The following is a 24,645-nucleotide window of genomic DNA, read 5'->3' on the forward strand; positions in this document are numbered from 1 at the left end:
AAGCTGTAAATGTCTCGATAGTCCAGTAATTAGTGCCTCCGGTTGATTTTGAAAATGCCAGGTTTCGACTCTTTGTACCTACTGATCTAACTTCTAATAAAAAAATATATATATAATAACCTACATGTTAGGGGTATTGTGGTAATTTGACTCATTAGATAATATCAGTTGCCTGCCTAGGTTATTGATTTTTCCAATCGGAGCTGGGGGCTATACTACCCATTTGGGAATTCACCCACCTACTCTAGCCGACTCTGGTCTTTGTTCTGCATCGTCGTTCGCGAACTTCTCCGGCGACTTTCCTCCAACCACCTCCGTTCTCCGACAAGTCTCCGGCGTTATGTCCGTTCAGGTAAGCCGTATTGTTCTCTCGTTTACCGATGCCCCAAACTCACATGTTGTAAAATTTATCAAGAGAAAAGAAAATTGCACATATGTACATGTACGTAAATCCGTGAACCTCTAATGAAACTAGACTAATAATAATGTGCGAATCAGACTTTCTCATATATGGGAACCAATATTGTTCTGTTGCACTTATATATATATATATATGTATGGATAATGCGTGTTGTGGTTATTGAATTTGTAATATGTCCTCTGATATGGGTTTGCTTTTTACTGGTTACGTTCTAAAATGTGCGCATTTGTATAGCCCTTTTGGTTTTTTTCAATTAAATACAATGGCCTTCTTGCCAAAAATTCAGAGTCAGGTGATTATGTGCATTTTTTGTTCCTACCTTGATATTGTTTTGTTTTACGTTGACATACACAACCATTTGATTGGATTATTGAAGGAAGATGTACTTCTTTTTTTTTTCTTGTTGGTGATTAAGTGAGTTATCTAGACTCTTTGCGTTTATTATAATTGGTTCCCTCTTTTTCCCCTCACGAATCTCACGATTGAGGGATGGGGGATTTAGGAATAAAAAAAGAAGGTGCCCTACTAAAGGTATAGAAAATCCATGGCACTTGATTTATCTTTCTGCCTATTCAGTCTTTAGGAATCTGAAGTGAATTTTCTTATTCTGATAAGCTTCCTTGTGATTTTAGACTGATTGACTGGTTTTTATCACGGGGTCTAATAGTTGTTTTTTCTTCCAATCCAAAAAATAAGAATTAATGAATAAAATAAAATGAAGCATGTGCTGCTGTGCATGCTTAAATTTGGGGCTTAAAAGTGAAGTGAGAAAAACCTCTGAAGTCTTCTTGTTGATTTAAGGCTGCTTTGTTGAATGCATTATTTATGGAGTTGGCCTTAGGTCCCTGGTACTGTTGCTGATTAATTTTGTCATCCTGAACAGAAGTTTATACCCTTCATTCACTAGGAGGATACTGGAAGGTCATTGTTAACTGGTAGGAAGGGAGTAAATAGTTGATCGTTGAATATTTGCTGGCATTGATTTTTTCTGCTGGTTTCACCAACAAAGCAATTTTCCTGATGAAATTTTCTTGTTTCTTTTTAAATTGTGTTAAGTTCATTAGCATTCAACTTTAAAGGTTTTTTTTTTTTTTTTTTTTGGTAAATAAATAAAATTTCATTAAAAAGTGCTCAAAAGGGGAGCACTTGCCCAATGTAACAGTCAAGTGATTTACGTGGGGAGAAATATATCTAGTAGTCATATTTTTATTTACTAATAGTAAACTGAATTGTGAATTTCTGAACATGAACATGAAGAATCTTCATTAAATTTATGTTGGTAATTTTTGGGCTGGTGTAAATGGCATTCTTCAAATTGTTACTGTAGGGCCTGTCTCGGTCTGTCATGTAGTAATATGGACTCAATCTTGTCAGTGGCTTACACTTTTTTGAAATTGACTAGTGGATATATTTTTTTTGTTTGGTTGCAGTGATCGTTTTCTTTTATCTTTTTTCCCCATCCATAGAGAAAGCCTGAACAGTAATCAAGGGTTCATTCCACATCTCTTCTCCTTTACCTGGCTGCATGTCTTAGTGTATGCCGCGGCGTCAGAATTTCGTACTGTAGGAAGTTTATATTTAGCAGGATGAGCAGATCTAGTAGGAAAAAAGAGAGGTATGGAAGGAGTGGTGAAGCTTCCTTGGATAACTGTAATGAGGGAAGTGCCGCTCGGACAAGACCTTTTAGTTTTGATGAGATTATGCATAGAAGGGAAAAAAAGAAACAATCTGGAAATGTTAAAGGGGATCATTGTATGGAAATGGACAGAGGTTTGGGACAGAGTGATCCTGCACCTAGTGGTGTAAAGCACAGTGATCCTGCACCTAGTGGTGTAAAGCATGCTTCAGAGCATTTTGTGAAGGTAAGTTCTAGGAAGAAAGAAAATGATATGCCTATTAAGGAAGATAAATTAGTGAAAAGGAAAGATAAAGAAATTTGTGATTCTGAAACCAAATCAAAGGCTACACTGAGAAAATATATTGGCGATGAAGCTAAAGGAGGCAAGATTGACAGACGGGTTAATGTCAGGAGACAAAATGATGCGTGGTCAAGTGATGATTCTAAAAATGAGTCTGAAAAGAGGCATCTAAAAGATTTGGTAGTGAAGGAGAGATATGCAGATAGAAGTAGAGTAAAATCTGAGAGAGAGAGCAAAAGGAAACACCGCGATGAAGATGATGAAAAAAGTAGGGACAGGAATGCTGCTAAAAAACGTGAGTCTGGTAAGAGGAATGGTTCAGAATTCTCAGAGAGCAAGGAGAGGAAAGAATCTTCAAAATTTCGTCATGAAGAATCAAGGCCGAATAGGAGAAGGTCGAGGAGTAGAGAGCATGACAAGGACAGAGGGAGAAGGTCTACTTCACTCTCACCGAGGGCGCAAAAACGGGCATCTTATAATGTGCGGGAGCATGGCGAGTTGTACTCACATTCTTCTAAAGATAGAACGGGAAGACAGCATTCTGATGCTGATCGGAACAAGGTATCAGGCAATGGATCGAGTAGCCAGAATAGACGACATGGTGGATTTGCAAGTGGACTTGGTGGTTATTCGCCAAGGAAGAGAAGAACCGAGGCTGCTATTAAGACTCCTTCCCCAACCAATCGTTCTCCAGAGAAAAAAAGTGCTGGGTGGGATCTCCCACCTGCAGGAACAGACAGCAATGTTACTGGTCCTACTCTTTCTAAGTTGCAGTCTTCAGACCAAATTGTATCATCCAACATGCATGAGTTGTCTAGTGTGGTTCCTGCCCTTTTGACGACAGTAAAACCCTCTTTTGGGGCTTTTCCTAGCACTTCATTGTTGAAGAGAAATCCCACCATTGACTCCATTCAGCTAACACAAGCAACCCGACCTATGAGGAGGCTTTATGTTGAAAACTTACCAACTTCAGCCTCTGAGAAATCTGTTACGGAATGGCTTAACAGTTTTCTAATGTCTTCAGGTGTTAACTATATTCAAGGGACCCAGCCATGTATCAGCTGTATTGTAAGTGTCTAATTAATTTTCTGAATATGCATGTCATATTCTTGGCTTGCATTTGTGACAAGCGTGTTTGGCTTGCTTATCATATTATAATGCAGATACACAAGGAGAAGGGCCAAGCTCTTGTGGAATTTCTTACCCCTGAGGATGCTTCAGCAGCACTTTCTTTTGATGGCAGATCCTTCTTTGGCTCCATTCTTAAAATCAGACGCCCCAAGGACTTTGTTGAAGTAACTGTAAGAATGATAATCACGCCATTCTCTTGCTGTACTGCTTATGTCCTATACTGAATGAATACTGTTGGTTGATTAAGAATAGATGAGCTTGTTGGGTTTTAGGTTTCCTGTTTTCTTTTTCTTTCCTGTTCTTTATTTTATTTTCATTTTATGTTGGATGATCAAACATGAACCTGATTTCTTCCTAGTATGATCTTTAAGCTGAAAATGCATTTGCTTTATGGTGTTGTATAAACACACATTTTATGCTTTAGTTCTATTTTATCAAAATGCTAAGCAAGGGAAATTCTTTTGCTTTCGCGTGCATTGTATGGTTTTTGAAGATTATTTTGCAGTTGGATCATAGGAGTTTGTCTTTCTGGAATCCTAAGCTGTGACAGTTTCTTTGTTGAATTTATATCAATTATATAGAGATAATTCAATCATTAGAAAAAGGTGTTGATCCAGTGTTCGAATCTGAATTTAGTTTCCCCAAAGCAACAAGGCCCAACGAGCCAGTTAAATTCAATATTATTTCTCATTGAAAGGGTTGAGATTTAATGTGTGGTTGAAACCAGGACAGGCCCAAGAATAGTTGTTGAGCTATGATGCATGTCATATATCATTTTCCTATTTTCTTGTACCATATCTCATATTATTGTATTCTGTTATATTTTAATTTTGTTTTGAATAAGTAGAGAAAGGATGTAAACTCATACAAAGCACAAACATCTTTGAGCATTGAAGTACAAGGCAACCTATAACAGTGACATGATATGCGTGCATGAATATTCACCGTGTACTGCCACTAGAATTGCACTAACTGCAATCATTAGTCGATCACTTGCCTTCTGACAATTCTGTCAAATAAAAATCATCACTAGAATTAAAGCGAATAAAATTTACTTTTAATGCTGAACCGGAAAGTCCTCAAAATCTCAACAAGATTTCGTCTATTCTCTTATAGAAACATCTGAAAAATTGCCATTAGCCTTGAGAAAAGGTAAATCTCTGTTTACTTCAAATGAACGGATAAGAAGAGGTCCTAAAATTTCCAACTTAAGAGATGAAGGTCAGGGAAAGGAAGAATGGAAAGATTAAAATTTAAAAGTATAAAAGCCCTTTTCCTTGAGAGTTAGGTACTCCTAGTTGAAGAGAAGAAAGAACCAAATGAAGGAAAAATAGTTTTCTGGTTATCAGGCTGGCTGACTCTTGCCAAGTTGCATAATGTATGAATCAAGCGCACCGTAGACATTTATTGTGTCATAAGATATGAGCATCACATCATGCAACAGGCTGGTTTTTGTGATATGCAAGAGAGATGTGTGTCAAAATGACATGCATCTGTATCATATCATTATATCAGATACCATAATAACAACATGAGGTTCTGTCTGGGTTTTTAATAGAAAGGACATCCATCCAAGAATGACGAGCGGTTTCTTTTGAAGGGCCAAAGGACCGCTACAACCCTGAATCCCTGACGGTGCAGTCATTTTGTGAATGTACAAGTGGTGGCTTGCTATTTGCTACAGTTGCAAAATTGACTGATGCAACTAAAAAGTTGCTGTTCGTGTAACCTAAGCAGCTCTTCAGTGACATTGTTTGGATCTTGGATGTTGAAATAAGTTGGTAAGCCGTTTCTGAATCCATTGTGTGCCCTCATATTGTCTACATGTGCCCATTGGTGGTATTGATCCCCTGAACATTGACCATATAGTGGAAGCCTTGAAAACTTATAATCTTCTGACAATCTTCCTCAACTTTAAGACCTCTTTCACCTTTCAGTCATGTGCTTCCATTCTAAATTTAACTTCTCGCAACTCCCTGTATGTGGTAACCTTACAAAGATTTTGGAAGGACACCTTTGGAGCGACAGTCACACGCCAAATGTCATGCCAAAAATACTCCTTGTTTCTATCACCCATTTGCAATCTGATATGTTTAGAGAAGTCATCCACCCCTTCTGATGCCAATATCTAAGAAAATGTGTGTAATCTTTACCTCCACAGTATCCAATTGCTCCTCGGGTTTGCATATTACTTTACCACCAGTTTTCTTCAAAAACTTTTCTTTCTCTGTAATGTAATGGCATGATCGTTTGGAGACCTCCAGCCTCTCAAATTCCTAGACCACTACTTTTAGGGGAAAGCAACTCCAAAAATATTTAAATTCATCTCTTATCTACTCTAAAGGAAGTCTATTTGCAACTCCTCTAATCTCTTTGTCAATCATGGTGTAATAGTAAAAAAGGGACATGACTTCAGTTGGTAGAACTGATAGTGTGCTTTTACACAACAGAAGCCTTTCTCCTTATATGGTACTGCCTCTTCCTACCTGTCGGTCTAACCTCAAACCATCTTACAACTAAATCCTATATCGTCATGGGAATTATGGTTTGTAAAGCCAGAATTTATCTTGTATTTATTGGTCTAAGAGGTTTTGAACTTCATCTTGTTGAAAATTTATTGGTTGTGGCTGGAAATGAGAGTAGTATAGAAAAGTTTGCTTTTTCTTAATAGGTGTTTTCCCACCAAATAAGGTGTTTTTGCATTTATGAGTCTTAAAAGAGAATTAAATTTGGTATTATAATGCATACAAAAACTGTGTTTGTGCATCTTATAGAAAGGAAGTTCAAAGTTTCTTCTATATCTTTAGTAGACCACTTTTTCTTAACTCCTGAATGTGGCAAAGCTGGTTCCTATTTTGAATAGAAATAATAAGACTCAGTTGCAATGATAGAAGTTTTAGTGTCTGAGTGCCTTTCTTTTTATAAGTACAAAAAATCTAGTGACAAGAACCAGAAATTGGAACTGTATTTCATTGACAAATCTTTTAATTTAATTAAAGTAAATTAATTAATTATTTAACTATTATGATTTTTTTTGTTTAGGCTTCTTAGGATGGATGAGAGTAGATGATAAAAAATGTGCAAATCCTTTGGCCCAAATTGACCATTCTCATCACCGGTTGGGAACTATGAGGCTTTGTAAAAAATAAAATTAACTTGGATTATGAATCGTAAATCTAGGAGAGCGCCTCGTAACTGTGAGAATTACATGGCGCAAGTGGTTAACTTGGAGTTCCTTTACTTCTGCTTGCACCTCAGAAGAAAATTCAGATTGCATATGAAACCTCATATTACAAATTGTCACTGTGGTTTCACTAGCTTTCTTTTGCCCAAGACAATCCATTTTTCTTCTTGTGCGAGGTTTTTGTTTTCTCTGACCGTCATGTTGGATTTATCTTAAATAGGGTGTTTTTGTTGGGTGTATCGTAACTCACATTCAGGATGCTGATGAAGCTGATTCCTAATAAGAAGATTTCAGGTGTAGTGGCAATTTTGTTGTGTTTTTTGCCTTTTCTCCTTTTTTCCTACTTAGAATTGGTTTGGGACCTTGGGTCATTGATGTACAGTGTCAGTCCTTTCTTATGGCATATGGTTAATTTGCTTTCATACGGCGTTCAACTTGCAAAATGGTAATGGGATATTGTTTGATCAAGATTGCTGGTGTCTCTCTCGGTGGTGCTGTTTGCAGTTTGACTGTTGAATCTATGGCTCCCAAAAGTGCTTGATTTTAACAGCTGGTGACTGTTCTTTGACAACATAGCTTAATGTTGTTACATTCAGCACATGCTTGCCCCCACCATTATGGATGTTAACAGTTAACCACCCTTTTGTCCTTCCATATTTGCTTCTTTTACCCCATGAAAGATTTCTCCAGTTTCTGAAGAGATTATTTGAAATTTGGCAAAGATAATTGAGGGGATCAATGAGATTCCAAAAGTAACCATATTGGGTCCATACGTTTATTTGGATAATTATCTATAATTGACCTTTTTGGGGAACACGTGCAGAATAATGGTTCATGTTAAAATAGATTGAAGGCATTTGAAATTCTTATACTCAACTCTATAAACCTTATGCCAACTATTTGAGGTTGGATTTTCTTGCCATTTATCTCCAATTAGGCTGTCTTTAAAGTATTAATTCATGGGCCATTTTGGCTTCTCCAGCTGATCTTCCTCGTCCTTTCTGTGTTTTTGTTGAAAGCAAATTAGTTCTTTAAGAAGTAATCTTGACAAAAAATTTCTTTATCTTCTTGATTTCTTCTATTTCTAGCTTTGCATGAATGATATTTCATGTATAGTCTTGTATCAATTTTGTGGATCCCTTTGGTCTAATTGGTATCCATCAATTCTACATCGTAGCATGTTTCTATTTCTTTAGTCTTCAATTTTATGTGCGACTCTTTAATTTTCCCCACTTTATGGTTGATCCATTGAAATTAAAATCCATCTTTATTGGCAATATTGTGGCTATAAATTTACTCTTTTGCATTGGACTCTAAATGTTAGGTATTTCCTTTTGATTCTAATGCATTTCTCCATATTGATTTATTTAGTTTTATTTTTATCAATGAGACTGGGGGCGAATAATGGTAAATACTTTATGCAAAATAGTGCCAATTGTTATCTTGTATTTATTGTACTCTCAACATGCTTCCAAGTTGCTTACCCTTTTAACCAAAAAAAAAAAAAAAACATGCTTCCAAGTTGGGTGCTGGCCTTCTTTTATGAATTGAAGTAGTATTTTTTTGCTATAGATTTACTAAATGAACGAGTTTGAGCCGAGCTTTTAACGAGCCGAGCCCGAGCTGTACATGAACAGCTCGGTTCATTTTCAGCCCTAGTATGAGTAGGCAATGGTTGGAGATAGACCTAACCTTTGCATTTTTTTGAGTTGATAAAACCAATTGTCATTAAAGGTTCAAGGTGCACTAAGGCAACAAAATCTCCTAGAGTCTAAGCACAAGGTGCAATAAGAAGCGAGAACCCAAAGGATTAATGTGCATGTGTGGTGGAAATACATATTAAAAATAGAAAAAAATATGCTACGCAAACTTGTCAATATCGTGAGCGAATCATTTAGCATACTAATTTAGAGTGTTAGCTAAAGAAATTTAGTTGACTCGAAGTAGGGAAAAAATCTTTGATGAAGAAAAATGAAACTAATAAATATGCATATGTGATATATCCTTTTAGTTTGCATACATTTAATTAAATCGATATACAATAAAAATAATTCAAAATATGTAACACAAAAGTAGTAAAATAATTTGGAAAAAAAAAAAAATGAAATTTTTGGTAAGTAGTCAACCATAAGCTTATGAATTGCACAATCCTAATATCCAACGAGCTGCAGGATTAAATAATACTCCGTCAGCCTAATATCCAACTGGATTAAATCATAAGATCTATCAAAAAAAAATAAAAAATGATTGGGATATAATAGAGCATAATGTATAGAGCATGTGAATTAACAATCGTTAGACAGAAAGAAATGGTTGAATGATTGAAAAAAATGGCGCCTTCTTCTTCTTCCTTTTTTTTTTTATTTTTTATTTTTTTGAAGTCAGTACCCTGCTAAAATGCATGTCATTCATTTGAATAGGTGTCGCACTGTCACCTATAGAGTGTTGAGGCATTTTTTGATTGATCCTTGACATGCACGGGGCCTTTTTTGGGATCTAGATACGCCTTTAAGAACTATGTAAATACAGTTGTGAGATCTTTCCTATTCCCCTATTTATTCAAAGTGTAAGAAATAGAAGTGTTTTCATGATTTGTTTTTGTAATTTCTTCTCATAAATAGGCATTAGAGTGTTTCTTATAATATTCACCTAGCAGCTTTATATCTTGTTGCATAGTTTGGTGGAATGGACTACACAATCATTGCTTGTATGTTCTCCAGCCTACTATCAGTCGCTAGACCTCCCCATTTCATCTGTTTTACAGCTTTCGAATTTTAGATATTTTATTTCTTTAAAAGTGCCAAATTTTCTAAACTCTTCAGAGATGCTAAGTCATTCTGGTCTTAAATTTTCTGCATTGTTTTTGTTGATATTTTTATGAAAGTAGCATTTTGTCTTTGTTTAAATCTATTCTTCTGGATTAAAACTCCATAACCCCGTTGGTAATGCATTTTTGACACGATCTAATTCTCTAATTTTCTTTTTCTTACATCACCTAGTTTCATTCATTTCTCCGCATAATATTTGCCTAACTTCCAATTCTGGTAATTTTATGTGTTGAAATTAGCTTCAGAACATTCTTAGTCTTGGTCTTTTTATATATTTCTGAATGTTATAATTCCTTATTGTTAGCTGTTTTGTGAGCCATGCTATCCCATTAGCAAACTACAGCAGATGACCGGCCTTCCCTTTATTTTGATTGTAGTTTCTTTGCCACTCTTAGCCATCCAAAATTTAGTGCTGAAAAATGTTTACTTGTTTAGGAGAATGGTGAGCATGATGATTTCATCATCTTCATGATTAAGAGCCAAAGGCCCCTGAAATAGAAAAACACAAAGCCCAAAATATACTTTCCAGTGCTGATCTTTAGTAAATACTAGTTTCCTAACAAGTGTATGTGGGGTACTGGATCTTGGTACAGAACCGGTAATTTGAGATTAATTTACTTGAAATTTCATGTGAAATATTATCCATCTCAAAAAATTTATTACCTTTGGTGTTTCTTCTGTCGTCAATTGTCTTGAACTTAGCATCTTTTTCTTTTTGCTTGAGTTCTTTGCGTTAACATATGCTATTTATGGTTGAAACAGTACTTTCTATTACTACTTTACTTTTTCTGAGGTATACTGTGGTTACTATTCATGTAGCAGGTTTTCAGACAGTTGCTATTTTCATGCAGACTGGCGTACCTGAGAAATCAGTGGCTGCAGTTGATTCAGTAAGTGATGTTGTGAAGGATTCACCTCACAAGGTATGTATTTGAAACAACGTATTGCAATAACTATGTGATTAACTTTATCTTAATCTCTTTCAGAAGAGTTGAATGTTGTACGGTTTTACATGTTATAGCACATGATTTGAGAGCCTATAAAACATCATCTTTCTATTATTGTTAATTTATTCTCATTCTGATCAGGCTAGCCACCTTTCTTTCTTTTTTTCAATAAAAAATGTATCATCATCATCATTGCCTTATTCACATTAAATTAGGAATTCTCTTCTTCCATTCTTTTATATTGCAAGCTATATCTCCTATCATGTTTAATTTCTTAGGGTCTTTCATTATTACTTCATCCCATTGGTATGCTTCATTGTCTCTTACCTTCTATTCGAATTGATCTTTCTTTTTCTATTGGTGCATCTACTGGTTTACATTGTATATAACAATACTGCCTAAATCTACTTTTTCTAACTTTATAATTAATAGGTGGCAGTCGGCAGATGCCACACCTAATCTCTTTATCATGTTGATTATTAAGCTTGTTTCTTCTAGTTGCTTCAATCATTAATCTCTCTTCTTTCTTTCTTTTTTTCACTTCAGTTACATGGATTGTCATTTGTTTTTTTTTTTTTTCTTTTTAATTTCTGTAATATTTATTTTGACTCCATTTAAGATATCTGGCAGAATAGATTTTGTTACTAAAATAGCATCTACTCATATATGACAATAGTAGTGTGAAACCGGGATCTGGGTGCTTAAATGAGTAGTACGCTATCGATCTTCTGTCTAGTTCTTTTGGAAAAATAAGAACTCTTTTTGGGCATTGATAAAGACCCTAATGTATCAGTCTATAGGTTCTTGGGGACTGGGGATTTGTTCACGCGGTCGACATGTTCTTCGTTTATCATTTTTTGATTTTTTGGACCTAATCATATCGCTTTATATAACAATTCACACCTTTTTTGGGCTACAAAGTCCAAGATTGGCAAGTAGTGACCAACTATTACGTTTATATAATGGTTTTTTTTTTTTTTTTTTGTGCCCGGGGGGGGGGGGGGGGGGGGGTTGGTCTTTGCTTGAGTTAGTTGCTGTGGAATGACGAACATATGTGGTGTACCATTGAATATATTCCTCATAAATTGTTTGCTTGATTTAGTTGCTGTTGGCACTATACTCCTCTTTCCTGTAAGATGGAGGTTGGACATGGTCAATCTTTGTTTTCTGCATATTTTAGTGCACAAAGAGTTTATTCTGCTACATCTTTTGTGTGTGAAAAGCATTGTAAAATTCCTTAAGGCACTTGGCATCCATCTTGAGTATGTTTTTCATGCTATCGATGCTTTTTAAATTTAGCTTGGTATTGCTTTCTTAACTTGTGGCCCTTATATATTTATTAATGGTTAATCTATGGAATTTTCTCAAGTTTTTGACAAGCATTAAACTTATTTAATCTTGCTGTGTGGGTCAGGACTGGTGGTTTCCATAAATGTTCTTGTTCTGGTTTATATATTTTGATATTTTCTTCAAGTCCTTTTGAAAAGCTGCTTTGTGCATCATTGCTGCAGATTTTTATCGGCGGGATTTCGAAGGTTATTTCATCAAAAACGGTAACATGTTTTTAAAGTTTGTGCAGTAATGATAAAATTGCCTCTATTCTACCTTTTTTATTCTTCAACATCTTTTTAGTGAGTAAAAATTATTCTTCTTTCTCAGCTTATGGAGATCATTGGTGCTTTCGGACCTTTAAAGGCGTACCGCTTTGAGGTTAACGCGGATCTTAATGAACCATGTGCTTTTCTTGAGGTATCGCACTAAATGTACTTTCATGGGTGCAACATTTATTGATTTATTTTACTTTTCAAAAAAAAAAAAAAAAATGGACGTACTTCTATTGACTTCTGTTTCCAGTAAAAATTTTGCTAAGATGATAAACTAATGCAGAGATTATCATATAATTAATCTTGTTTGAATGAGTTGGTGCATAATTGGTGCTATGTTGTGTTGCAAACATTTTAGTGTACAGTTATGTTGCAAGGGCTAATGATCAGTGCACCTTTAAATGCCAATTGCGTAATTTTCTTGTTATTTGTTCCATAATTGTAATATGATTTCCTTGAATTCTATATCTAGATTGACGTTATTTATCTATTTAGGTGTCTCTTGTATTAACATAAATAATTGTGAACGTTCTTGTGATAATTTGAACTCAAGTTACATTTATGTACTGGGATGTTGTCTGGGATTCACCAACCAGTCAAGTCTTGAATTTTATGACTGGTAACTTACACGTTGATAGATCATACTGAAGGTGCTCTGAGATTCCAGAATAAATGTGTCAAAGCAAGATACACTTAAGTTTGGGATACAAATGGGATGAGCCATGTTGAGCCAAGTAGTAGACTTTTCAGGATGGGCTTGGCTGAATTTTTCTGTGTTCAGACTTGATGGAGGCTTGCTACAAGCACACGAATTTTTTTTGTACTCTGCATGGAAATCATAGAATGGCCTGGCAAGCGGTCTGAGCTTTGCTTGGAATGGTCGGGCTTGGCTTGTACTTGCTCAGAGTTCTTAGATGAGCATAGTGAAATTGGTGCTTAAATATGCAAGCCGGATTGCTTATTTCCTAACTTATCCACATCATAGTTTTCAGGTGAAATACACCTCTTATTGTTATCTAAAACATTGAAAGATGGATGTAATGACCTTATAACTTCATGCAGTGTCTTTTAGTACCAGTATCTATGTTATTATGGTTCATTTTGTTTTCAGGATATTGTGCTGGTCAGGATCCTTGTGCGGCAGTGACCCTTGTTTGTTTTTTTATTTTTATTTTATTTCCTTGGTTAATGGATGGCGATCCTGCCCCTTTGGGGTGGGACTGGTCCCTTTGGATACCTGCAATCACTCCCAAACTGAGAGTACAGGATAATGACAGGGCGGAGGCTTAATGCCCCCGAGAGTTGAACACATTGAACACACATGTTCCTTGAGTAAATGCCCAGAGGCTTATGCGAACTCAAGTACCCACGAATACCGGGCAATCCTTGTTTTAGTATAAACCAGTTCTCCTGGTATTTTCTTCCAGAGGAGGGGATAAACTGTTGTATGCCTGGTTTTTTTAAGGAACTGTCAATGTGAATTATTATTGTTGTCCTCTTTTTTTATGCTTATTATTTGACCTCTTCATTTTATAAGTTGTCACTTTTCCATCCATTCTCTTTTAGATATTGGTTTGTTGACTACTTATCTGTACTGTTTCAGTATGTGGATCAGTCAGTTACTCTCAAAGCTTGTGCGGGTCTGAATGGTATGAAGTTGGGAGGACAGCTGCTAACTGTAGTTCAAGCTATTCCGGGTGCAGCATCTGTGGTACAATAATTTCTCTTCTTTTCTTCTTCCGTCTAATGGGGGAAAGAGATTTCCTGTTACTTTTTGTATTTTCTTCTCCTTAGAATTATAGATTTGACCAAAATGAACACTTATGGTAGGAAAATTATGAGAGCCAACCTTTCTATGGGATCCCTGAGCATGCAAAGCCACTTCTTGAGAAGCCTACACAAGTTCTGAAGCTTAGAAATGTGGTATGTTATTTGTGATTATATATTGTATGCTGCATATTAGTTTGATAATTTATCATCTTTATTTAGTTTATATGAAGCCAGTTTTGTTGGGTTGCTGATGTTACTCTCTCTTTTCTCCTCGCTGCCCTGACCCACCATTCAATATGATTCAGTTGAGTCCGGAGGGTTTCTCATCACTGTCTGAACCAGAATTGGAAGAAATTTTAGAAGATATACGTGTAGAGTGTGCCAGGTCACAATAGATACTGCCCTTCTGAATTTTACTTCCTTTTTGGTTTAAACACCCTTCTCTCTCTCTCTCTCTGTGTTAATTGTCAGCTTGAAAATCTTATGTCCACCCAATCTTTGCAGGTTTGGCACTGTTAAGTCTGTTAACGTTGTCAAGCGCAGTAATTGTGGTTCCACCCAAGAAACATGCAAAGTCACTGACAACACAGATTCTGCTATAGAGGATTTGGAGTGTGATGACACACACACGGAAATTGTAGAAGGTATGGATTGTGTCTCAGGAAAAATTAGCAGATCAGAGCCTTCAATCTGTGCCAAATCTGAAGAAGTTGATAGAGCTGAAGAAGATAACGTCATTTGTGATGGTAAATATGTAGACAATCTTATAAAAGAAGAAATATGTGAACCAGCTCCAGTTGATAGTCATGTGGTTGCTGAAAATCCAATATGCCAGGAAAATTCTAATGCTATATCTCCAGAAGTCCCCAACCTATTTAAAAGTTCGGTAGATCAATTGGAATGCCATGATGACAAGGTTGAAATTATTCAAGCAGCGGATTTAGAGATGAACAGAGCAGTAGTCAAGGAAGAGCTGAAATCAGAGGAAGTCAATGGAAAATTGGAGGCAGCTTTTTCTGAACTGGATTGTGGTGAGAGAATAGAGGTTGAAAGTATGGAACATGTTTCCGATCTTGGGGATGTTTTGGAGCCTGGTTGTGTTCTGGTGGAGTATCGAAGAACTGAAGCTACTTGTATGGCAGCCCACTGTTTACATGGACGTCTTTTTGATGACCGGATTGTGTCAGTGGAGTATGTTGCTTACGATATTTACCGCGCTAGGTTTCCCAAATGAGTTTGTTTGGATGCTTACAATGGTTGATGTAAATGTTTCCATGGTCCACCGATTTTTACCACAAGCCGGAGTTTTAGTAATTTTCAGCATGGTCTTCTGCACAAGCCTGGCAATGACAATATACTTGTGGAGCAGAGCTGTAGCAGTTTTAAAATTCTTCAATATTTCGAAATGTCAATTTTTATTTGAATTTCAAGCCACATTGAGCTATATCCCATTTTAACCTTTACCCATACAAATTTGTAAGGAACGCATCAGTTGGGACCAATGCTCAACTCCAAAATCATGAATACCATGGACTTTGACCTAGGAGGCTGACTAGATGCTACTATATGATATGAGAGTTAATTTTTTTTATTTATTTTTTTATTGTAATTGTATTTCTTTTGCATACTTTGGACAATGAATACCATGGACTTGGGTATGCCTTGTTTTCTTACCTCTGAAGAACTAATCTCAAAAGCTTGGCTTCTAAGAATGGCAACTGATTTTTTGAGCTTGACAATTTTTTCTTTTTGGGTAATTATGCAAGTTAACTTATTGCTAATAAACACCCTAACCTTCTCACAAAAATTAAAACAAGACAATTAAATATTGTAGATCATTTTATAGTGAAAAAACGTAATGTTCTAATTCCATCCGTTCCTTGTTTGGCTAACAACTCTACAAAACTTCATAGAATAGCCCGAAATATTCTTGATGATAATTTTTTAGTATATGTGGAGCTGAAGTACCGAATGTGTTGAAGTACCGAATGTGTTTAGCAATGAATTATAAAAGGTGATTTTAAGAGATTTCGACACCACCATCACCCCTTGAGTTTAAATCAGACTTGTTATTTCAAAAAATATTAGATTCCCACTTAATTCCAAAACCTATTCATCAAATCAATAACCACTCCAAGTTTAAAGTCTTCCCACACAAGAACTGATATTATTTTTTTTCAGTTTTTACTTTTCATCTTTTACATAAGAAATAGTACTTTACTTCAAAACCATCACTAAAGTTCCATTCTACATATTATTTGTGTGCTCATTCTTACAAACCAACCTATCTTATTTTGGGCCTTTCACAGTCCGACCTCTGGAGTCCCCCACTTGGGTAACATTCAATATAAGCAGATAAGATAAAGGGGGGAGAGAGAGAGAGAGTCTGAAGAGAGAAACCATGGCAGCAGTTACAGCATCATCAGGATTGGTGGTGGGTCAGAACCTATGCTTCCTTAAAGCACAGACTAACAGACCGTCGTTCAAGTCGAAGGTGCTTCCAGACCTAGGGTTTGTTACATCCCAATTGAGTGGCCTCAAAATTTCCTACAACAATCTCTTGACCAAACCCATCATCTCTGCTCCATTCAGGCCAGCTCTTCAGCCTGTGGCTCGTAATCTCTCTCTCTCTCTCTCTTTCTCACACGCACACACACACTTATTTGCTTTGGTTTTCGCTTTCAATTTTGCAAAAAAACATTCACTAAATGTTGGAATCATCTTTCAAAATAATATTTTTAATTTCCATAATCTGCGAATGTTGGTATATGTTTGGTGGGTCATGTGAATCAATTGATTGTTTGGTTTATATATTTATAGTGCACACATACATGGATGGGTATATTGTATCAAAAGGAAATGATGTAGCAATGGGAGTTGGATATTGCTAACGAAGTAATGTTTTACAATTGGGGATTGAAATCATCAAATATGTATGTGGGAATGTATATATGCTTGTGTATATATGTATATAATTATAACTAAGGTGTCCCTGAAAAATTTTCATTAATGGAGGACAAAGTGGCAAATAAGAGGAGCTCCATTCATAACCGCATAAGGGGATGATTAATAATTTTGAAAGAATTTATGAATGGTCTCTTTTCGAATGTTGTGGAAAGTACAATTCGGAGTCTGCCCTAGAAGTTGTCTTACTCTTTTGCTCCAAACCTTTGGAATCCAGGGAAAAGGCGATTGGAAATCCATTCGTGAATTGCAAAAAACCCAAATAATGTGCACTTGAGTGAAGCCAAAGCAATGAGATTGGTGAGAGGGTAGCAAATCGAATGATGGCTTGCTAATTTGAAGTCAGAACGGCAATGTTAATTAGAAATATGCATACTCTATCCATGAGATGTTCACTATAAGAAGCTTATACAAGATGGTAAACCAAATAAAGAAGTGATACTCTTGATAACCTCTCCTATTTGATATTATGGAGTTAACTCATAAAATGATAAATCTTCTGGCGGTGCTAGTGTGCTGTGGATGTCCACTTGAGTTTTACAGGTCCTATTGCTGTTAATATGGTATTTGAAATCTATGAATTCGGAGTCATTTAGGATAACAGGAATTTCAGCTTTCCTAGCATGTCATCATTCTTGTTTTCTTGAACATGACAATTTGAATTTCTAAAATCATCTTGTGAGATGGAGACTTCTCTAGCGTCTCCATTTAGGATTATAAATGTCTACTTTAATATGCTAAAATGTCAATAGGTTCATTCAATTCTGTTGGACATCCAAACACACCTTGGAATTCGATTATGTAGCGTGTTTACTCTCTAATGTCTAGTTGATAATATTGTTTAATTTTGATAACATTAATTATGCCCATAACTGAGGCTGCGAAGTTTGTTGCCTCACTTCAAGCAATTGGGTTTACCCCCCCCTCCTCTTTTAAGTGCTTAAAGGTCTTTAAAGTCTGAACATATATTTGCAAGCTCCTTCTAGAACACAAATTTGAATTTAAATATGTTTACTATTATTTCCAACATTCTTATGGATTTTTCATAAGACAGAGGTCCGTCATGAGTTAAAAAAGTGCCATTTCTTTTTTGAGAAAAAGGGGAATTCAAATAGCTGATATACACTTATCTTTCCCCAAATTGGTGCATGAGAAAGGGTGCATTATCACTTCTACAGTTATGGTGCAGCCTTGTCACATATCTCCTCAAGTGCACACACATTAAAATTAACATATGCACTCTGGACGCTGCACCACCTGGTTAATTTGTAAATTTCAGGTGTGGTACTTGGGTTTTAGCTTCGGGGCGGACTCACAGCAGAGGCCGCCCTGAGATTTCTGCATTTTATGCGGAGGGATTCTGTTAGGATAATCAAGTTTTGTTAATCGCAAGCAAATGTGTTGGTATTTATAAATATTCTTTTTTTTGTCTCCTTATTAGTGTAACAATGAAAGGAAGAAGGGGGAAGAGAGTCAAAGTGTAATTTGGATGATATATGTAAATGTTGACTCGATTTGTATATATGGGTTTTACACGTGGTTATTGATGAAGTTCAAGGCCCTCAATTGTTTCATATATGCATTTTCATGTTTTTATGATTTTCATATTTATTGTTGTTTTATTGGGTGGGAAGGGGATCAGGAAAATGTAGATTTTAGCATGACTGAGTTTCTAACTTCTGTGGCATTGGTTTTAGTTGCAGTTTCTTGATGGCTATATACTTGTATATTGTCTGTTATAAGATATTCTATTCTAGTTCCTTATCAAACAAAACTAAAAAGTAGTCAAATATTTGAGAAACATGAATCAGTTAGCCATTATCATTGTAATTTCCATTAGCAATGCCCTTACTTTTCAGTTCTATGCCATTCTAACATATCAGGTTCATCATTTTATAAAGCATTCAATTGTTTTTATTTTCCCCCTGAAACATGTCGTAAATGGATATGTTTATCAGGTAGAGTGTGCCCGTTCACTGGGAAAAAGACCAACAGAGCTAACAAGGTTTCCCATTCAAACCATAAGACAAAGAAACTGCAGTTTGTGAATCTACAGTACAAGAGAATCTGGTGGGAGGCAGGGAAGCGCTATGTCAAGCTGCGCTTGTCGACCAAGGCAATAAAAACCATAGAGAAGAATGGACTGGATGCGGTTGCCAAGAAGGCTGGGATTGATCTTCGCAAGGAGTAGTGGATTGCGTATTCGTTGTTTCTAATATTGTTGTTAAAACACTAAATAGTTTTTTTTGCTTTGTCTCATCTTTTCTGTGGTATTTCAATGTTGTGCTAAACCTTTTCTTTTTGGTTCAAATGAAAAGTTCCATTGTTTCTACATTCTCTTCTTTGTGTGTGAACTCAGGTGAGTTTAGTTTCTTGTGTTTCATTCTCAAGTTGTGTGTGTTGAGCAACTGCTTGGAATATAGTATGATTGATTGGTCTTATGCTGTCTTGTGTTTGGTTAATTGGTTTATTTTTGGATTAGTCCAAATCATTGTAGAACTAAACCAGAAATCTTCAATCGTTTTAAACTTATTAATGTAGGTTTTCTACAAATCAAATACTCCGTAATAAAAGTTAAACTAAATTTGAGCATTACCACTTCCAAGAATTTGCTAACAAAGTCTCGTGAGATAAATTGGAATCCTGAAACTCTTTCTTGGAACTGATTTTAAAGTGAGAGGTTTTTGATAACAAGTTCTTATCAGTAAGATCTTGGAAATGAAAATGAATTTCCCTCAATTTTGAAGCGATCAAAGTAAAGTATGAGAAGGTAACTAGTAATATGTTACTATTAATTAAGAATAAGTTTGACATACATATTGTTCAACTAGAGTAAAATATGTCTGTTGCTCTGATTACACGATTTTAAATAGGAGGCTACCCATGCAACGTTAAGAGATGTCAAAGGGGCTTCTTACGCTCAGGGATATCCAATTGCACCACCCCCTCCGCCTCCGCCTCCACCCCCACCGCCTCCACCAGATCCTTCACCGAACCCAATTCCACCTCCAGAACCTCCTCCTACTCCACCAACAAATCCACCACCACCACCACCACCACCTCCTCCTCCTCCTCCTCCTCCTCCTCCCCTAATTCCACCACCTCTTCCAATTCCTCCGCCAGCACCGCCACCTACTCCACCCCCTATTCCAATCCCACCTCCGCCTCCTCCCCCAATTCCACCACCGGTACCAACACCTGTTCCACCACCTGATCCTCCCCCAATGCCACCACCGGCGCCACCACCTACTCCTCCACCGGCACCACCGCCTACTCCACCACCTTTTCCAATTCCTCCACCTGCACCACCACCTGCTCCTCCACCGGCACCAACGCCTACTCCACCACCTTTTCCGACTCCTCCACCCGCACCACCACCTACTCCTCCACCGGCACCACCGCCTACTCCTCCACCTCCACCACCACCTACTCCACCACCACTTCCTATTCCTCCACCGGCACCACCGCCTACTCCTCCGCCAGCACCACCCGCACCACCACCTACTCCTCCACCAGCACCACCGCCTACTCCACCACCTTTTCCGACTCCTCCACCCGCACCACCACCTACTCCTCCACCGGCACCACCGCCTACTCCACCACCACTTCCTATTCCTCCACCGGCACCACCACCTGCTCCACCACCTTTTCCCACTCCTCCACCCGCACCACCACCAGCACCACCACCTACACCACCACCGGCTCCGATTCCTCCACCCGCACCACCACCTGCTCCTCCACCCACTCCACCACCTTTTCCGATTCCTCCACCGGCCCCTCCTCCTACTCCACTACCAGCTCCACCGCCTGCTCCTCCACCCTTTCCAATGCCTCCACCGGCACCACCACCAATGCCTCCACCAGCCCCTCCTCCTACTCCGCCACCAGCTCCACCGCCTGCTCCTCCACCATTTCCAATGCCACCACCGGCACCACCACCAATGCCTCCACCGGCACCACCACCTCCACCAGCACCACCGCCGCCACCAGCTCCACCTCCAACACCACCGCCACCACCAATACCACCGCCCCCACCAGCTCCACCTCCAATTCCACCACCCCCGCCTGCTCCACCGCCAGCGCCACCTCCAATTCCACCACCACCGCCTGCTCCACCGCCAAATCCAAAACCAACTTCCTTACCAAGAGTACTCCAAAAATTGTCTTCCTCATCGGCATTCCGCACACTCACCAAATCTCTGGCAACCGCCACACTCACAACAAGAACATGAAAGCAAAGCAACGATAAAACACAAACTCTCACTGCACCAACTTTCATCTTCAAAGAATATATATGTCTATCACTTCAAGAACTTTTGTGAACTTGTCCCTGATGACCTGCTGCTAACAGCACGAGGGCAATATATATATATACATAATTAAGGCACTCTCTGATACTCTCACAATCAATTCGATTTTACATTAAATCTTCTCAACAACCAACTAATTTCCACTTTTAGATTTGATGCTCACTATTATTAATATTACGCGTTAGTTGATGATGTCTTTAATGATCTTTTTATCCCTAATTAGAACGCCTTAAATTTTGAATCAATAGCCAATCGGCATTCTCTGACGAATCGTCAAATCGCTTTCACATGATCGAGTGGAAAAATGTTAATGGGATACTGGTTAATTCTTGGCAGTTGATGATGTCTTTAATGATCTTTTTATCACTATTATATAATAGTGTATATATATATATAACACTATTATTAATATTACGGCGTTTGCTGATATTTTTATAAATAAATAAATTATAAAAAAAAAAGAACACTAATTGCTTTCACATGAGCGGAAAAATGCTTCATGGGATATTGTTTAATTCTTGGTACATTATTTGCAAGTGTGTGTGTGTATATATATATATATATATATATATATATATGAAAATAATTTTAAAGCTCAAGAGATTGACCAAAATGGAGACTGATGTAGAAACTATTGAATGAGAAGCCTTGGGCTCCCCATTTTTCAAACTCATCCGTGTGAATAGCATTTCTATTATATTTATATATATATATATATATACATTGTTTCTCCTATTATATTTATATATATATATGTACATTGTTTCTGAAACGAGCTAGGAAACCTCTGGCTTCTTATGGCAAATCTTGGTATTATAAAAAAAAAAAATAAGGAAGCATTCTTAATTTTCTTAATATACTGCTTTTATTTTTGAATCAGAATTGTTAATAAAGATAAATGAATTGAACTGGCTGTCTTTCTCATTTTCATATTTTGAAACTCAACCTAGGCAAAGATTATTCTTCCCTTTTACCTAAACTTTTAAAGTTTCCTAAATAAAATGACTATAAAACCCAACAAGTTAAAGTACATGCACTATTACTCAAAGCATAAACATACATAGTACGGAAGTCATTTATTTACACACTAGTAAACTGCTTCCGCGCTCAAAAAGTAAAAGAAGAGAGTCAGAAAAGTCAATCCAAACCAGAGTTGTCAAACCTAGGTCAAGTGTTTAATGTTTGTACAAGTTGATTTTTTTTTTTTTTTTTTTTTTTTTTTTTAAGTCAATCCAAAGTGCATTGCACAAAGACTATTAACAGGTGCCAAGCCAGCAAGAAAAATAATAAATAGTCGAAGAATCAGATATATTTGAATTTTTTTTTCAGTGGGGATAACTTTCAACTTGTATAAACATCAATGACGAGTAGTTATACTTAGTTTGAAAGTTGGAGGCATTCAATTACATTTATGTAGTGTTGTTGGATATATCTGTCCTTCAAATTCGGTATTACAACCCATTGTTTTATACAAGTTGAAAATTTAAGCGAATTACATATAAATATTCACACATGAGGTCCACATGATTTCATCTCCTCAGAATTCATTATGTTATATTTTGAATACCAAATAGTGTCTTAAATTTGATATTGAAAAAAATTTAAGGGTTAAGTACATTAAACCCCCCTCAATTATGACCGATTGCACAAAACCGCTCTGAACTAAAAAATACCCCCTAAACTATAAGAGTGTTGCAATTTACCCCACACCATCAAACAACCGTTAAGTAAGAAATGAAATTACCATTCTGTCCATTAATTATACTACTCGTTTCTTTACTTCGAGTGTTGATATGGCACTTGTAATCCCTGTATCAAATCAAAATTTGACTAGTCATCCTATCTAAATCAATAATTTTGCTGACTGGACAAAAAATAATTCCCTCCAATTAAAGGATGACAGCTCAATTACTAATTTAAATGTATTAAAAATACTTGTTTATATATATATATATATATATTTGATAAGTAAAAATACTTGTTATATATATACATATAACAAATTTTCTTCTTGCTTCTTCCCCATCCATGGACGTCGTCTCCCATGGCGGCACTGAAAATGAAAATTAAACACATTTATCAACAGATCTAACCCAATTGAAGAATACCCATATCATTAACAACTTCAATCAACTCAAAAATTCAAGCTTTGTATTATTATAACATGATTGGAAAAGCAATTAAGGGAAGGGCATATTGAATACCAACCAAGATCAACCAAAATAGAGAGAGACCCAGAAAGAGATAGAGTAAAGAGAGAAAGTGATTCAAGTAAGCAATGACGAGGAACAAAGAACGGAGATATACAAGAAGAGTGGAGGTTTAAGAGAGGACTATATATGTATAATGTAGTACTCTCTATGTGTACAATCATGCAAATTCAAATCAGGACTCCCGTGGCCGCTGAGAAGCCCGTCGCCTGTTGCCTCGGCCACGCCGATGATCTGCTCCAACTAGCGATGTTTCAGCTTGAAGACGACTTTCAGATCATTGACTGACTTTTCACCCCTTCATCGTTCTTGTCATCGTCGGAGTTGGAGGTCAAAAACTGAAATAAAAAAGAGAAGGAGATAGATTGGAGAGAGAGGGAGTGGCGGCAGCCATAGATGGTGGAGCTGGAAGTGGTTCTGAGGGAAGAAGCATCTTTGTGGGGGAAGGGAGAGCGGTGGTGGTGGCGCCATGGATGGTCAGTGGTGGTGTTGGCCATGGACAAATGGTAAAGGTCGTTGGAGAGAGAAAGGACGGCAAATGCAGCGTTTTATATATATATATATATATATATATATATATAAATAAATAAATGGAAATGGAAGAGAGTAATGTATATATACATTATTTCTATATAATATTTATTTAATAGTCATAAGGTTATTTTTGCCATTCTAAAATTTTGCTTAATCACATCTATGTCACGTGCTTCCCGGGCGTTAAATTTTGGACGGTAACTAACAGTTTGCAACTAATAGAATAGTTTGGGGTGTTAAACTATCTTTTTAATACTTCAGGAGGGTTTTTTGAGAAATAGAAGAAAGTCTAGGGGGGTTTAATGCACTTAACCCAAAATTTAATTTAAATTTTATACTAAAATTCTATTAATCCGAAATCCAAAACACCAATTCACTTGTCACAATTTTATTGAGTTACATTAGCAAAATTGAATAAAAATTAAACCCAAGTATTGTTCTTTAGATTTTATGCTCACTGTTATTAATATTATGCGTTTGTTGATAATGTCTTTAATGATCTTTTTTTCCAATCGGCATTCTGTGACAAATCAGCAAATTGCTGTCACATTTAGTCGGGCTATTGAGGGGCCCTATGGGTTCGTGCCATCCCGAACACCTCGGGTTAATCCAAAAAAAAAAAAAAAAAAACCATTGGCCCAAGGCCCAACCCCAAATTCAAGCAAAAAGCCGAAATTAACGGCAATGATGCCGTTAGTAATGGATTTTTGGTGCAATTCCCGCGAAGGACGGCAACAAGTGTATATATATATATTAAAGAGAAAAGTGCAAAAAAACCCTTATATTATTGGCAAATTGCAACTAACCCTCCTAAACTACAAAA

General features: G+C 36.8%; 3 protein-coding genes across 4 annotated transcripts; 2 read left to right on the top strand and 1 right to left on the bottom strand.

Annotated features, from left to right (window-relative positions):
* The first annotated feature begins 186 nt into the window (after nt 1-186).
* LOC132274966 (splicing factor U2af large subunit B) lies at nt 187-15,477 on the top strand. Its single transcript, XM_059776338.1, has 10 exons — nt 187-352; nt 1,852-3,408; nt 3,504-3,641; nt 10,335-10,406; nt 11,942-11,983; nt 12,090-12,179; nt 13,638-13,745; nt 13,865-13,957; nt 14,110-14,189; nt 14,309-15,477. Exons 2-10 carry the CDS (start codon nt 2,008-2,010, stop codon nt 15,036-15,038), a joined length of 2,754 nt encoding a protein of 917 aa, XP_059632321.1. The 5' UTR covers nt 187-352; nt 1,852-2,007; the 3' UTR covers nt 15,039-15,477.
* A 606-nt stretch (nt 15,478-16,083) lies between these two features.
* Nucleotides 16,084-19,100, top strand: LOC132274967 (large ribosomal subunit protein bL28c). The gene is made up of 2 exons (XM_059776339.1): nt 16,084-16,419; nt 18,727-19,100. Exons 1-2 carry the CDS (start codon nt 16,206-16,208, stop codon nt 18,957-18,959), a joined length of 447 nt encoding a protein of 148 aa, XP_059632322.1. The 5' UTR covers nt 16,084-16,205; the 3' UTR covers nt 18,960-19,100.
* A 433-nt stretch (nt 19,101-19,533) lies between these two features.
* Nucleotides 19,534-21,090, bottom strand: LOC132273455 (glycine-rich cell wall structural protein-like). 2 transcript variants are annotated; one of them, XM_059774413.1, is made up of 2 exons: nt 20,282-21,090; nt 19,534-20,242 (listed from the first exon to the last, which is right to left on the bottom strand). In XM_059774413.1, exons 1-2 carry the CDS (start codon nt 21,045-21,047, stop codon nt 19,689-19,691), a joined length of 1,320 nt encoding a protein of 439 aa, XP_059630396.1. In that variant the 5' UTR covers nt 21,048-21,090; the 3' UTR covers nt 19,534-19,688. The 2 variants fall into 2 exon arrangements, with proteins under 2 accessions (XP_059630396.1, XP_059630395.1); XM_059774412.1 differs by having other exon boundaries at nt 19,534-21,090.
* Nucleotides 21,091-24,645: the final 3,555 nt, after the last annotated feature.

Source organism: Cornus florida, unplaced genomic scaffold (assembly GCF_030987335.1).
Source record: "Cornus florida cultivar Cherokee Brave unplaced genomic scaffold, ASM3098733v1 CherokeeBrave_3.0.0_Hap2_Chr09, whole genome shotgun sequence".
Lineage (NCBI taxonomy): Eukaryota > Viridiplantae > Streptophyta > Magnoliopsida > Cornales > Cornaceae > Cornus > Cornus florida.